The sequence below is a fragment of the Dipodomys merriami genome, unplaced genomic scaffold (genome assembly GCF_024711535.1).
Source record: "Dipodomys merriami isolate MVZ:Mamm:240054 unplaced genomic scaffold, mDipMer1.0.p SCAF_106, whole genome shotgun sequence".
Taxonomy (NCBI): domain Eukaryota; kingdom Metazoa; phylum Chordata; class Mammalia; order Rodentia; family Heteromyidae; genus Dipodomys; species Dipodomys merriami.
Window position 1 is genome coordinate 3021147 of NW_027202338.1, and position 14711 is coordinate 3035857.

At 61.1% G+C, this 14711-nt stretch overlaps 2 protein-coding genes across 3 annotated transcripts; both read right to left on the reverse strand.

Moving 5' to 3' along the window:
* Positions 1 to 302: 302 nt before the first annotated feature.
* On the reverse strand, positions 303 to 7738 carry LOC138811825 (NTPase KAP family P-loop domain-containing protein 1-like). Its single transcript, XM_069999705.1, has 4 exons — positions 7670 to 7738; positions 6940 to 7057; positions 3771 to 3902; positions 303 to 2366 (listed from the first exon to the last, which is right to left on the reverse strand). Exons 2-4 carry the CDS (start codon positions 7028 to 7030, stop codon positions 544 to 546), a joined length of 2046 nt encoding a protein of 681 aa, XP_069855806.1. The 5' UTR covers positions 7031 to 7057; positions 7670 to 7738; the 3' UTR covers positions 303 to 543.
* Positions 7739 to 8856: 1118 nt separating this feature from the next.
* On the reverse strand, positions 8857 to 14245 carry LOC138811831 (trafficking protein particle complex subunit 6A). Of its 2 annotated transcripts, none has more exons than XM_069999727.1 (6): positions 14129 to 14245; positions 10576 to 10643; positions 10367 to 10484; positions 9945 to 10028; positions 9712 to 9805; positions 8857 to 9096 (listed from the first exon to the last, which is right to left on the reverse strand). In XM_069999727.1, exons 1-6 carry the CDS (start codon positions 14210 to 14212, stop codon positions 9083 to 9085), a joined length of 462 nt encoding a protein of 153 aa, XP_069855828.1. In that variant the 5' UTR covers positions 14213 to 14245; the 3' UTR covers positions 8857 to 9082. The 2 variants fall into 2 exon arrangements, with proteins under 2 accessions (XP_069855828.1, XP_069855819.1); XM_069999718.1 differs by having other exon boundaries at positions 8857 to 9100.
* Positions 14246 to 14711: the final 466 nt, after the last annotated feature.

Below are 14711 nucleotides of genomic sequence, written 5' to 3' on the forward strand. Positions count from 1 at the left end.
CCAGCCCCTTGGGAAATGCCAGCTCCTGCCCATGGAGGCCAGGCCAGGGTGTGGGGGCGAGGGCTGGGATCGCTTGAGGCCTGGGTGCTCCCTTTGCCTGAGTCAACCTGGCCGTCCGCCTTCATCGTCTCTGCCCCCACAGCCCCGCCCATTGCCTCCTCAACCCTCTTGCCACCCAGGATGTCAGCTTGGGTAGCTCAGAGACCTGGCAAACGGAGGAAGTGAGCTGGGGCAGGGTGAGGCAGGCCTGGTTCCGGGCCTCCTGGAGCCAGGAAATCCAGGCCATGGAGACCAACCCAGCTTTCCACATCTTTTATTGCACTCGAACTCCGTGTCCTCCACTGGCCCTTCCCTTGGCGCTCAGTGACACAGGTCCACTTCTGGAGGCCACAGCCTGCCTCTCCCACTGGGGCTCTCAGAGCCATCCAGGGGTATGTGGTCACCAATGGCCTCCTCCATGTGGGGCCTGAGGCCCAGTCCCACCCCTGCCCCTGTCATCCAGGCGGGAGGCCCCCATTCCAGGACCCCTGGGGGTTTGGGAACTCAAACTACTGGCCTCAACTTGGCCCCAGAGGCCCAGTCCCGAGCGTGGACTGCATTGGCCTGCCTTGATATCTGTCCAGCTGGGGCTGCCCCCAACTCGTCGTTGGCTCTGTTGGCTGCATGGGAGGCATCCGGGGTGGCGGGGGACCTGGGCGGGCTGGGGGGCTTGAGGGCACTGACGGCCCGGATGAGCCCCATGCGACGGCGGATGGAGTGGTCCAGGTTGACCGTGCATCGGAGCAGGCTCTGCGCTTCGGCCACGGTGAAGGGAAAATCGCCCCCCAGGAAACGCTCGAAGAGCTCAGGGTCCCCGTCCAGGTCCAGCACGTTCCGCAGAGCCTTGGTCATGGTGTGCAGCTCGCGACTGTTGTCGCAGAACACGTCCCAGAGGCGTGCGCGGCCGTCAGGCGCGCCCCCGGCCTGCTGCCGGTCCTCCAGGCACTGCAACACCCAGCTGAGGCGACAAGGCCACTGGTTGGCGAGCACCACCCAGGCCACGGCCTGGCGCGGCGTGGGCCCCAGGCACTCGGCCTGCTGCTGCTGCTGCTGCAGCAGGCGCACGGTGATGGGCACCGTGTTGACGATGCGCCGCATGGACACCACGTTGTCGGGCACGTACTCGTAGAGACAGTCGCGCTCGTCGTGCAGGCAGAGCAGCGCCTCGTGGATGCGGCGCGCCGCCTCCTCGTCGATGTGGCCTTGCGAGCGCGCGCCCTCGACCGTCTGCGTCTCCACCGCCAGCAGCTGCACCACCTCGCCGCCCGCGCCTGCGCCCTCGCCCACCACCGGCAGCCGCAGCTTGCGCGTAATCTCACGATACAACAGGTCGTCGCGACTCTGCACGGCGTCGTGCAGGAACTGCAGCTTGGTGCGGCGGCCCATGATGGGCACGGAGAAGGGCAGCGTGACCGTGCGGTTGAGGAAGAGGTAGCCGTTATCCGCCGTGCCTTTCATGTTCCCCGCGCTCTCCAGGCAGGCGGCCAGGATGCTGGGATCCACCACCAGGATGAAGATGAAGGGCGCGTGGCTGTCGGAGAGCAGCGTGTTGATGGCGTTGAGCACGCCCACCACGCGCTCCGGGTAGCACGTATCCAGCCCGGTGACCTCGAGCACCACGCGCAGCCGGCGCCGCTGGTAGATCTCCAGGAAGCACAGGAAGTCCGTCAGCAGCTCCACCTCCTTCTTCACCTCGCACATGAAGCCCAGCTGGCTGCCGAACTTCTCGCGAGACACCAGCCGCTCGATCTTCTTGCGCTGGCTCACGAACAGGTGCTTGCCCACCGAGTACACGGCCATCAGCAGCCCCGAGCCCGACAGCGTGGTGGCCGCGCCGCCGAACACCTTGAGCAGGTGGCCGCCGGCCACCGCGCCGTGGCCCCCCGCGTGGCTGCTGCCCAGGGACAGGTAGAGCAGCCCCACGCCCAGGCCCAGCGCCGCCACCAGCGCCACCAGCGCCAGGCACACGCGAACCCGGCAGTGCCACTCGCGCTGGCAGAAGCTCGTCGCCGTCGTGGTGGGTTTGTTCCCCAGCACCGAGTACACGCTGAAGGGCAGCGCGCCGTAGTGGTGGCGGATGCCCTCGCACAGCGTGGTCACCAGCCCGGCCCACAGCTTGTCAGTGCCCGCGTACTGCCAGGCGCTGAAGCGGATGAAGAGGAACTGCACGTTCTTGCGTCGCAGGTGCACTTCGGTGATGATGGGCTGCAGGAACACCAGGTACCACAGCAGCTGCGGGACGCCCCAGCCCCGAACCTGCCGCGGTCTCCACTGCACTCGCTGCAGCTCCTCCGTTTCGCGCTGAGCGGCCTCCTGCTGCATCAGCACTGCAGGGGGGGGGAGGAGAGGGAGGAGCTTAGGGCGCGGGAAGTCCTGTGAATGGCGGATGCGCTGGAGGCGTGGCCAGATGAGGGGCGTGGCTGTCAGGGCGGTACTGGGGAAAGGCATTGTCGGACTGGAGAGGGGGCGTGGCTGGAGAAGGGGTGGAACTCAAATGGGTGATTTACAGGAGGGGCGTGGTTTATCTGAAAAGTGCGGTCAGAGGCGTGGCTTGGTGGCCTGGGCGTGGTTATAAAGGGATGTGGCGCTTCTGAAGAGACCGGCTAAGCAAAGCGGAGACCAGGACCTGAAAGCGAAGCCGACTTAGCCCACCTTAAAGAGCTGAGAGCGGGTGCAAGTGGGGTGTGGGAAGTCTGGTGCCCCCCTTTGCACCTGCATTGTTAGAAGGCAAAGCCAGAGAGCAAGGGCAGAAGCAGAGCAGATGGGGAGGCAAGAGGACCAGGAGAAAGAGCTAGGACTGGTGTCCCTCTCCTGTGGGAGGCTGTAAGTTCTGTGTGTGTGTGTGGGGGGGTGTTCTGTGGGGCCACAAGGAATGAATGAATGAATGAATGAATGAGGCAGCTGAGACACCGCCTGGGGCTGTTTTCCTGGCTCTGTCCTCTCCTGCTGCTGATTGCCTGGGTTCTTCCCACTTTGTGTCATCAGTGTCCGAGACAAATCTGACTGTCCTCCTGGACCGTGAGCCAAGGACAGGAAGGGCCCTCTAATCTTGGTCACCACTGAGTCCTCTGCACCAAGAAGATGCTGGAAATGTCTAAACGTTGGATCAAAGGCTGGAGGCATGGCTTAAGTGGTAGAACATCAACCTATGAGCAAAACTACCAGGTGCTGAGTTCAAGTTCTGCTTCAAAAAAAAAAACTTTTAAAGTTGGATCATAAAAAGTCCAGGACTGGATCTTTGAGGCCAGTGAGTAAAAGAGCAGGACGGTCACCTCCCATGCCACTAAGCTCAGGGTGGGACTTTTTGGACCCTTCCTTTTTCCAGACCCCCATGTGTCCCTGTGACCATCCAGGTGCAGATCTGTGCCAGTAGAGGCATGAAAGCTTTCTCGCCAGGGTGCTGGGGATCATGGGATTGTAGAATGCTAACAGAGGAGGAACAGGACAGTCATTATTTTAGGAAGATCCCTTGAAGTGGACGCAGCAAGGATGGAGGCCACAAGGAAAGGATGGGACTCTGAGGCATCCAGGAAGCCAGGATGTTGAGCAAGCCAGGGACCAGGTGGAGTCTGTGTGCCTGGGAAGGACCTGGTGGCTGCTGAGTCACAGCTCTTTGGGCTGGGACAGGCTGGCTTTGGGAGAGCGGGGCTAGGGGCAGCCTGGAGCTGGGCAGGGACCCAAAGGCTCCTTTTCTCATGTCTCCCACCCGCCCTCAACACCGAAATGCTCACTGGTTATCTTGTCTAACATCATGTGCAGGCGGCAGCCGAAGGGGGCATAGAAACCCACGGTCACAGGGACTGGCACGTGGCACAGAGTCTTGGCCAGGCAGCTGCAGTAGACATCATCCTCAGTCAGGATGTCTGAAGGGCGGGGTGGGGAAACTGAGTCAGTGAGGCTGGCTGGGTGCCACCCTCCCTCCTCCCATCTGCCCTCCCCTGGCCCCACATCCAGCCCCGCCAGGCCTCAGCATCCTCTGCCTGACAGGTAGAGGTGACTCAGGTCACCATGGAGGATTCTTATCTCACACATGTGCCATGTGTGGCCAGGGAGGAGGCTGACCCTGGATCCCCTGAGCGAAGCGGGCAGGCTGGCCATGCCACCCTTGGAGGTTGTGGGGTTCAGCTGGCCTAGGAAGCCTTCCTGCCCCCCCCCACAGCTCCCACTGTTCCAAATCACCACTCTGCTAGCCTGACCCCCAATATCCAGAGTCCTCCTGCCTCTCTTGTACTCCTTCCTGTCCTCCCCCGGCTCCCTCCCGGCCTCTGCCCTGCCAGTAACGGGTGCACACTTGCCTTTCAATCTTAGCCCCCCCCCCAACTTTCTCTACAGGGGTATGGGAAGTGACCTCTGAGAGACCACGAGAAGACAGCAGGCCAGACAAGGGGACAGGCCAGCCACATCATCAGTCCCTGGGTGTGGAATTGGAGTGAAGGAAAGTTAAGGCTCAATCATGGGGGAGGGGGAGGGAGGGTTGTAACCCCCCACTTCCCGAGGCACCTAGAAGGAACCTGCTAGGAAGATGGAGGTCAGCTGAGGTGGCCAGGGTGGACCTAATCAATAGGTATGCTTGCTTCATCAATGATGGGTGACCTGGTCTTACTCAGCCTCTATTTTCCTGCGTGAAATAGACATCCTGGCCCCAGGGCTCCAGGAACAAGGGTGCCTGATCTAGACCTGCGTCCCCATCCAGCATGTCACGCTACCGTCAAACCAGACCTTAAAACAACTCTGTCCCCACCTCCGCGCCGCCACCCTGCCCAGGCCGCCAGCACCTCCTGCTCTACTCAGCCGCTGCCGGCTTGCCAGGCACCTGCCTGGGCCCCCTCTCTCCGTGTTACACCCCAAGTCAGCATACGTCTCTCCTTGGCTTGGGAGCCATCTGGGGTTCCTGCCATCTAGGGCTGCCCCGGAAGAAGCTACCTCAGGGCCTCGGCTGCCCCTGCCTCCCAACGGCCAGTCTCATGTGCAGCTCTGCCGTCCCTACCTCTCCCTGTGCGGGTCACACGGTGTCACCTCAGTACAATGCCACTTACCTGGTGCCCACCCCCACCCCCAGCACAGCTCCACGAAGACACGTGGGGCAGCTTCCATGAATCCCTGCTCCTCCCCCAGCCAGCCCTGTACCCCCGTTCCTGTACCTCCATGTTTCACCCATCTCCCCCACCCCTGAGCAGGCCAAGAAGCTGCCCCCAGTCAGTGCTGCCACCCCCCTGCCCCGTGGCCTTCCCTTGGCCTCCTGGGTCAAGGGAGACAGGGAGGGCGGCTGGGGACAGAGAAAGCAGAGCAGAGGGACAGGCTCAGGCCTGGCCCGGAAGCCATGAGCCCAACGGGGGCGAGGCAGAGGCGACCACCTAGGACCCAGCCCCGCCCCCCCAAAAGGGACCAGAGTGCGGGAATGCAGACAGGCCCTAACCAGGCACCAGTCAGGGAGCAAGAGGCCCAGGCAAAGCGAGGCAGGAGCCCCCCAAAAAGCCTGGCTGGGCACCGGCGCCGTAGGTGAAGGAGCCGCAGGCTGCGGGAGCCGGCAGGGGCCGGGCTTCTGTGGGCTCGCTGGGCTCCAGGAGGGCGCCGGGTGCCAAGGGCTCTGTTGGGCCGCTGCTGGTCGTGCTGGGTGCTGCACTGGGTGACGTGGTGGGTTTGGGGGGCAGCTGGGGGGCGCTGACAGGTGTTGGGGGAGTGGTGGCGGCTGTGGGCAGCCCCTTCGGGGCCCCGTGCACTGGGCAGATGCGCTGCCGTACGGGGCTGGGGGGCGGGGGCTGCCGCCGCCGCTGCTGCTGCTGCTGCTGCTGCTGCTGCAGAACCGGGGACAGGGGGCCCCGGTGCCAGCTGCTGCCCCCCCGGTGTCTGTGGTAGGCCTGCTGCCAGTGTGATTGGGGGGAAGGCCGACAGGGCCCATGGGCTCGAGGCGCCGCAGGGTCCTGACGTGACCGGTGACAGCATCCTGGAAGGAAGGAAGTGGGGGTGACTGGGCCTGGGCCCCCCGAGCCCTGGGGGTGGGCACTGGCACCAATCAGGCTGAGTGTGCAGGTGAACGCTGTGTTGGAGGAGTATTTGGGGGCAAGTCAGGGACACCAGCAAGGAGGGTATGGCAGAGAAGGGGGCCGTACCCCCTCCAGCACCGGGGGGGGGGGTCAGCCAGGTGAGGGTGGGAGAGGACACAGGTCCCACTCAAGACTTGTGCCGCCTGCCATCCTCATGTCCTGCCCTGCTTCCTTGGGGGGCTCTGGCTGGAGGCCAGGGGACTGGCGGTGGCCACGGAGGGGGGGTAACCAGGGAGAGGGAGGGGTGGGTTTTGCTCCTGGGTTCAGGCTGGGCTGCAAGGAGATGCTGGCCCTCGTGGTCAGGAGCCCGCAGGACTCCGGGGAGGCTGGACCAGGCTATGGCCCCTCCTCATCCCACATTCATTCCCCTCTCCCTCTCCCTGTGCTGTTCCCCGACATGGGGGCTGTCGCCCAAGCCTGGGGATTTGGAGCAAACCTCCCTGCTCCTCTCCTAGAGCAGGCTCCCATGTTTGGTCCCCCCCAGACCCTGTCTGAGACCCACCCTCCAGGGACGGGCGGGCACCTGCGTCTCCAGCTTCTGGGAGTCTGGGCCCAGCTTAGGAAACAGACCACACACACACACACACACACACACACACACACACACACACACACACACACACACACACACACACACACACACACACACACACACACACACACACACACACACACACACACACACACACACACACACCCTTAGGAAACAGACCCTGTCTCACACACACACACACACACAGCCTCTACAGGTGACTTTTGACCCCTGAACCAAAAGTTCTGCCTCTCCATCACCTACGATGCACCCTTAGGCTTCCCTCTCTCTGCCATCCTCTCCCCCAAAAAACTGAACCCTTACCTCTTTGATGCCCCGCTTCAGGATCCAAGAAGCAGCGTTCGGCAGAGGTCCGGGCGCCCTTGGTGAACTGGGCTGCATAGTGCTTTTGCATGGTGGGCGGCGGTGTCCGGGCCTGTGCCTAGGCCAGGGACACACAGGACAGTCTTAGTGCCCGGCCCCTGGGGGGCAGGAATCGGGGGAGGGGGGCTAAGGGCTGAGTCCCTGCCTTGCCTCGGGATGGCCCTGTGTGGCCTTGCACAGGTGAGGGCCCCCGTCCTGAGTCTCTGAGCCACCAGGATGGGTACCCAAAGGAATTGGTACCCAAGGGGAGACGGGCAACCGCTGGGGTGTCGGGGTGACGCTGGGACTGAAGAGTACGGAGCAGATGCGCGCTGGGGAAATGGGGGTCCACGGGGGGCTGGGGAAAACCAGGGAGCAGCAGAGGGTGAGCCCTGTACCCTCAAGGGCTGAACCCAGCAGGTAGAGGGAGGGCAGATCTGGGGGAGCCTTGAAACATGGGCAGATTAGTTCACAGGGAGGCTCAGCAAACCCGGGGTGGGGGGGAGGGGGGAACAGGCTGGAAGAGAAGAGGATGGAAGCATGGCCGGGGTGAGGAAGGGAATTCTGTGGGCCTTCAGAGACAGATGAGGCTGGGGGGCGAGGGGGGGGGGTAGACCAGGGCTGGTGAGGGTTGGAGGCCGGGTGGGGGCCCTGCCTGCCCCCTCCCCTGGTCCGGGGTCGGGCTACGTACCTGGCGGCGGCCTCGCGGCCCCAGCTCCCTGCCTGTGGCCTTGAGCTGCCCGGCAAGCCCCACAACTATCGGCGCAGGCCCAGCAGGTGCCCGCGCCGCCCGCCCGCCCCGCCCGCCTGACCGGTTTGCCAGCCTGACCCCACCCCCCTTGGCAGCCGCCTGGCCTGGTGCTCTCTAGGACTGGCACCCCAACAGGGCACGCTGTACCCCGGGAGAGGGATGATGGAGACACAAAGCCAGCTAGGCCCCTAGCCCTTGGCCACCGGGCCGGCCCCTGGCGTCTGGACACTCTTAATGGAGGTCAAGGGGCCCGACAGGGGAGGATGGAGATGCACAGCTAAGGCTATGTGACCTTAGGCAAATGACTTCACCCCTCTGGGCCTCGGCTTCCTCATTGCTGAGTGGGCCAGGCGGGGGCCTGCCTCCCCAGGTTGTCAGGAGGGCCTTTAGCAGTGGCAGCCGCTGACCCAGTTACCTGGGATGCTTGGAATATCACCCCAGCGACAGCACACGCGTGGAGCAGCCCCGGGGCCTGGTCACCCGGTGACCTGTGCCCTCGGCCCAGCCCACAGCTGCGGCGCTGCCCACCACACATGAGGAAACTGAGGCAGAGGTGGGAGACCGCTTGCCACACAGAGTGGAGAATTAAAGGCAAGAGCTCTCCTGCCTCGGAGGGGGAGGCATTGACACCCCATCCCCCGCCCCCCCCGCCCCCCGCTGTCCAGGGTCATCTGCCCACGGTGGCTGGCGTGTCAGGATACGATGTCCCTTCACCAGTGGCGTGGTCTGCCGGGCGAAGGAACTCGGTATGGCCTTCCTTGGAGGTCTGGCCAGGGCTGAGCCCTGTCCCCCCCCCCAGCTCCCCCAGCCCCCGGGGGGTGGCAGGGGTGGCAAGCCCGGGCCTGGGATGTGTGTGGTGGGTCACTGTGCCTGCCACTGCCCCGCGCTCAGGTTGAGGTGGTGGCTGGGTGGGCAGCGGTGGCGAGGGGGCTCTTGGAAGATGGGGAGTGGGGTTGGGAAGTGGGCATGAGGCAGGTGCCTGGCATGATCCCCAGGGAGGGGCTCCGGTGCCCTTCACCATGCCAAGGGCAGTACCGGGCTGGGTGACGAGCAGAGAGCCTGGGAGAGGCTGGGGAGCGGGGTGCGGACGGAGAGGTTACAGGGGGGGTCAGGACAGTCCGCTCTACTTTTGATTCCACACAAAGAATCTTTATTGAGCGCCTGCCACCCAGCGTGACGCACCCAGGTCCCTCCGTAACAGCCCCGACTGCGTGGACCCCCGGGACTCGAAACCACCAGCCCTAAGACCCCCCCACCCCCCTGTGCAGCTCAGGGCTGGATGGCTGGGCTCAGACCGGACCATCTCCCGGGAGGTGGGGGGCTGGGCAGCCTGGGCTCATCAGGACTTGAGGATCACCACCTGGAACCTACCTGGAAAGGAGAGAAGGCTGCTTTACCTGGAGGTTAGGATGGGGGGGGCGGGCAGAGGGCACCCACCCAGCTCAGACTTCACCCCTGCCCTGCACTGGCAGCCTGGGTGGCCCAGGCCGCACACCTCAAGAGGATGATGGGTGAGTGGATCAAAGGGGGGGGTGCTGCGCCCGCCCACCCCACACCTGGCCTGCACCTGGGCTGTGTGGGCGGCGGGGTGGAGCCAGCCAGGCCTCTGTGGCTCGGCTCTGTGCAGGCCCCGCCCACCAGACCCCACCAGGGGACGGGAAGTGGGGGGGCTTCTCACAGGCTGCCCTTGGCAGGAAGGGGACTCTGGCTGATCAGTTAGGGGGGGGACCTGTAGGTGGGCCCCAACTTCCCACCCACCTACCCTGATACCAGCCACCCCAGGAGGGGTCCCCGCCTCTAGGTTCTGTGCTGGAGGAAATGTTGGGGAATTGCCACACAATTTATTCCCAGCCTGAGCTGGAGAAAAAAAAAAATTTCTCTGAGCTTCAACTTCTCCGTCTGTCCCTTGGGGCTTGGTCTCTGGGCTCCCCCCCTCCCCCAGTCCCCAGCACACTCACGGGACAAGGGCCCCCCCCACTCACAGGCAGGCAGGGTGGTCACGGAGGCGGTGACCAGGCTCTGGACGCCCAGGGTACGCAGCGTGCCACACAGAAGGCCACAGGTGAACGCCAGGAACTGGGGTGGGGGCGGGGAGGACACAGACCACTGTGGGGAGGGGGAGAGGCCAGCACCCAGGTCCCCAGCCTGGAAGAGGCCTAACATGGGGTGGGGGAGGCAGACAGGGGATGGGCAGGGCATGCTCCCACCCCCATACCTTGGGTGCTTCCTCCAGGTACTGAAGGCCGGAGGCCATGGGCACCAGGAGAGGGAAGTTGTTGTCCTGCAGGATGTAAGTCCCCTGGAGGCAGAGGAGCGGCCATGGGGGTCCCATTCCCACCCACTCCTGCCTGCATGGTATCCCCATGTGGGGCTCAATCCTCAGAACTGCAGGAGGGCCCGAGGCTGACTTGGGCTTGACTGACCCACCAAGGCAGCCTAGGCTGTCAATGGGAACAGGGACAAGGGGCCTGGGCCACGCCCCCACCGGCCACGCCCACCCCAGCCACGCCCCCTAACCCAGGCTGTCACCAAGGCCGTGCTGGTGCTCACTGTGCAGCCCTAGCTCCCCACAGGGAAGGAGGGGGAGCTGTCTTTGGAAGGGGAGGGGGGGGTCCCACTCTTCCCAGCACCCCCAACCTGGTGGTTGGTGCGGAGCCCGTCCATCTGCTTTTGGAACACAGCTACCCACAGGTCCTTGCACAGGAACTTGAGGACATCCAGCTCCTCCCTGAAGGCCAGGGTCTCCCGGGGCAGCCTGGCGGAGGGGGGCAGGTGGGCCTCGCTGATGCTGGGGGGTGTGGGTTAGGGGCAGAGCCAGTGGAGGGGGGGGCGGGGAGGGCACTCACCTCTCACCCAGAGCCTGGCCCACACGGAAGCCGATGCCCTCCAGGACAGACAGGCTGGTCTTCTGTCCCTACAAGGCCAGGGGGGGAGAGACTCAGGGGCCCCTGGCCACCTCTCCAGCAGCAGCCATTAGAGGAATGAGAACCCTGGCCGGGGAGGCTGAGTTTTGGGGCTCTGCACCCAGCACCCCGTGGCCCCCTGTGCAGAGAGGCTCTCCAATTTGTCCCAGCATGCCAGAGAATATCTCTGTCCTCCAAGGGCTCATCTGCCAGGCCTCAGTGAGGTGACAGGCGCCCCAACAATGCCCACTGACAATGGGTTTGGACCCCTGGGGCAGCTTATCTCGGGGACCCGTGTCTCAGTTTCCCCACATGCAGTGGGGCTCACTACCTGTGGTGGCGGTGAGCTGTGGTCACTGCTATTGGGGGAACCATGGAGAGGGACAGAGACAGAAGGAAGAGGGGGAGCGCCTCCTCCCTGCCTCACCCCAGTCGCCTCACTACCCCTGGAAGCTCACAGAAAGAAAACCAGAACTTGCTGACAAGTCCTTGCAAAGCTCTTAGGCACTGGGGCGGGGGGGACTGCCATGCTCCCAGAAAGTCCAAGGTAGGGACTCTCCCATTCCTGTGAATAGGCTAGAGCCTGGCTCAGAGTCAAAGGCTTTTCTGGGGTGCACCACACCTGTTTCCCAAGGGAAAGGAAAGGACATCATGGTGTGGAGGGGACCCCTTCAAGGACAGGATCCAGGTGGGGGACAGTTCCCCAGTCACCTGGGCAACTTGGGTTTTCATTTTGCCTCTGACTGGCCAATCCTGTGTGGCCTCAGAAAAGACCCTTCTCCTCTTCCTAGCTCCAGCCCCGTCTGCATAAAAGGCAGGCAGGCATGATAGTACACGCCTGTAATCCCAACACTCAGGAGGTGGAGACAGGATTGCTGAATTCCAGGCCAGCCTGGGTTAGTTACATAGTCAGATCCTGTTACAACACAAAACCCAGGGCAATGATACCCATCTTGGAGGCTGGTTTTAAGGACTCAGATAAAACCTTTCTCCCTCAGGACCCCAGGATAAAAATCCAAGGAGGCTCAGGCCCTTCATAGGAATTAGTGTGTGCCCAGAACCTACAGAGTCTCCCACAGACTAGACATTTTCATTTTTGCAGTGCTGGGGTTGGAACCCAAGACCTTTTCACCTGCTAGGCAAACCCTCTAACCCAGAGCCAACACCCAGCCCTTCCATAGACTGTAAATCAGATCTAAATGATTATAATGCAAATGACTGGTGAGATTTCATATTCCATAGCATTTGCATAGCATCAAGTACTACGACGTTTACAAGACAAATTATATGTATATAGTTGTTATACTGTATTGTTTAGGAAATGACACGTTGCTCATTCATGCCTGTAATTCCAGCTACTTGGCAGGCAGAGATCCAGAGGCCAGCTAGGGCAAAAAAGTTAGTGAGATTCTATCTCTACAGCAAGTCAAGCATATTGACACAGCTTGTGTGTTGTCTCAGCTACTCAAGAGGCAAAAGATTTTGGTTGAAGGCTGGCACGAGCAAAAGTGTGAGACTATCTGAAAAACCATCTACGAGAAAAACAACTAGGATTTATGGCTCAAGTGGTAGAATACCTGCCTAAACAATCTTAAGGAGGGCTGGGAAGGGGCTCAGTGGTAGAGCGCTTGCCTTGCATGCGTGAGGCCCTGAGTTCGATTCCTCAGCACCACATAAGCAAGAAAAAAAAAAGCTGGAAGTGGCAATGTGGCTCATAAGTGGTAGAGCGCTAGCCTTGAGCTGAAGAGCTGAGGGATAGCACCCAGGCCAGAGTTCAGGCCCCACAACCGGACCCCCCCCCAAAAAAAAAAATCTTAAGGAGTAAAGTTCAAATTTTTCTTTTTGTTGGTTGTGGGGCCTGAACTCAGGGCCTAGGCACTGTCCCTGAGCCTATTTGTGCTCAAGGCTAGAGCTCTACCAGTGCAACCATAGTACCACTTCCAGTTTTTGAGTGGTTCATTGGAGATAAGAGTCTCTCGGGAGCGAGGCACCGGTAGCTCTTGTCTATCTTAGCTAATCAAGAGGTTGAGATCTGAGGATCACGGTTCAAAGCTAGCCTGGGATGACTCTTATCTCCACTTAACCACTAGAAAACTGGAAGTGGCGCTGTGGCTCAAGTGGTAGAGCGCTTGCCTTGAGCTGAAGAACTGAGGGACAGCGCCCAGGTCCAGAGTTCAAGCCCCACAACCTACCAAAAAAAAAAAAAAAAAAAGTTTCACAGGGACTTTTCTGCCCGGGCTGGCTTCGAACATCGATCCTCAGATCTCACAGCAGCCAACTGTGAAGTTCAATTTTTAAAAATGTCACTAATAGAGCTGGGTGCTGATGACTCACGCCTGTAATCCTAGCTACTCAAGAGGCTGAGAGCTGAGGATCATGAGTCAAAGCCAGCCCAGGAAGAAAAGTCTAGGAGACTCTTATCACCAATGAACCACTAGAAAACTGGAAGTGGTGCTATGGCTCAAAGTGGTGGAGTGTTAGCCTGAAGTGGAAAAAGCTTAGGAACAGCGCTCAGGCCCTGGTTCAAGCCCCACTACTGACCAAAAAAAAAAAGGAACATTATGGGTGTCCCTGTCAGATGTCACAGAGGAAGTGCTTGTTCAAGCCACAGGACACAATGAAGGAACCATCAGATAAGGCATTAGGAGCCCAGTCAATCAGGCAAATGGTCAATACAGAGAAATCAGGTGGATCAGAATCTCAAGGATGTAGCTGAAAGCTTGGCTCAGCAGTAGGACACCTACGTAGCAAGAGCAGACCTGAGTTCAAGCGCGCGCGTGTACACGTGCACACACACGCACACAGTTTCATGGATGTTTCCTGCATAGGCTGGCTTCAAACCCATGACCCTCAAATCTCAGCCTCCTAGCTAGGATTACAGGTATAAGCCGTAAACAGATTTCTCTCCTCTGACCTCTCCCCTTCCCCAGCCCCCTGGCAGTACTGAGGATTGGACTTAGAGCTTCATGCTTACTAGGCAAGGTGCTCTACCACTTGAACCCTCCCTCCAGATCTTTTGCTTCTTAGTGTGCGTGCCCGTGTGTGTTTAGGGTGTCACGCTCTTGCCCACTCTGGTCTCGGTCCTCCAAGCTTCTCCTTCTCCTGAACCCCAGTACCGGCCCTCCTTGCAGGTCTTTGCCAAAGTCTGTCGGGTGAATTCATGAACCGCGATGACCGTGATGGTCACCCGGACGCTCACTCTGAGAGGTCGGGGCTGCCCGACGTCCACGTTTTCCGAGGTCATTCAAACACGAAGATTAAGTCACTGAGTGCGTGCGTGGTGGAGGCGAGCCCTCCTCGCGCCCCAGATTCGCCAATTATTATAATTACCGCCAGGGCTTCACCCTGAGTCACGTCACTCAACCCCTGCAACATCCGGCGAGCCAGAGGCCGGGCCGCGGGTTCGAACCCGCGCACCCCAAGAAACTTCCACCCGGGCCTGACGATCCGATCCTCGCCTCTCCCCCACTCCACCCTTCCAGGACCCGGAGCTCACCCCCGGGCCGGGGTGGAGGTCCGCAGCCCACAGCTCCGCCACCATCTCGGTGTGCAGAAACTCGAACAAAACCGTGTCCGCCATGCGCCAGACTCCCGCGCCGAACGACCGCCCAGCGCCCCCAGCTCCAATTGGTCTAGTTTCAAAAGCCCCGCCTCCCGTGGACCGCCCACTCCGGTTCCTATTGGTGTTTTAAACTAGCCCCGCCCTCCTCGATGGGCACACGCGGCGGACGCGTGAGCGTGTGAGACAAAAGCTCAAGACTTTCTCTGTTTTTTTCATTGGCTAAACGTCTTAGCTTCTTCCGCCCGTAACTGGAAGGCTTCGCCGTTTCCGAGTCCTCGAGCATTCCCATTGGCTGCATCACGATAGACACGTACACCCTCAGGTTTACAAGAACCCTATTTGTCCACTGCAGCACGTTTCTGGAAGCACAACACGGAAGCACCTACCCAGCCCTTGCCCCCTATTGGTCACGCTTGAATTCACGTGACTCCGTTGCTTCCACGCCCTCAAAGCCGGTTACTGAGGGCTGATTGGTTACTGATTGGTAGCTGAGCTGTCCGTCATGCCTTGGTCGCTC

Excerpts from the sequence above, each read along its gene's own strand:
- LOC138811825 (XM_069999705.1), bottom strand. The coding sequence starts at position 7,030 with ATGCAAAAGCACTATGCAGCCCAGTTCACCAAGGGCGCCCGGACCTCT. Across the intron at positions 3,903-6,939 it reads TGAAGCGGGGCATCAAAGAG|ACATCCTGACTGAGGATGAT; the intron begins GTAAGGGTTCAG and ends CCCGCCCTTCAG. Across the intron at positions 2,367-3,770 it reads GATGTTAGACAAGATAACCA|TGCTGATGCAGCAGGAGGCC; the intron begins GTGAGCATTTCG and ends CCCCCCCTGCAG.
- LOC138811831 (XM_069999718.1), bottom strand. The coding sequence starts at position 14,212 with ATGGCGGACACGGTTTTGTTCGAGTTTCTGCACACCGAGATGGTGGCG. Across the intron at positions 10,644-14,128 it reads ACCTCCACCCCGGCCCGGGG|GGACAGAAGACCAGCCTGTC; the intron begins GTGAGCTCCGGG and ends CTGGCCTTGTAG. Across the intron at positions 9,806-9,944 it reads ACCTGGAGGAAGCACCCAAG|TTCCTGGCGTTCACCTGTGG; the intron begins GTATGGGGGTGG and ends CCCCCACCCCAG.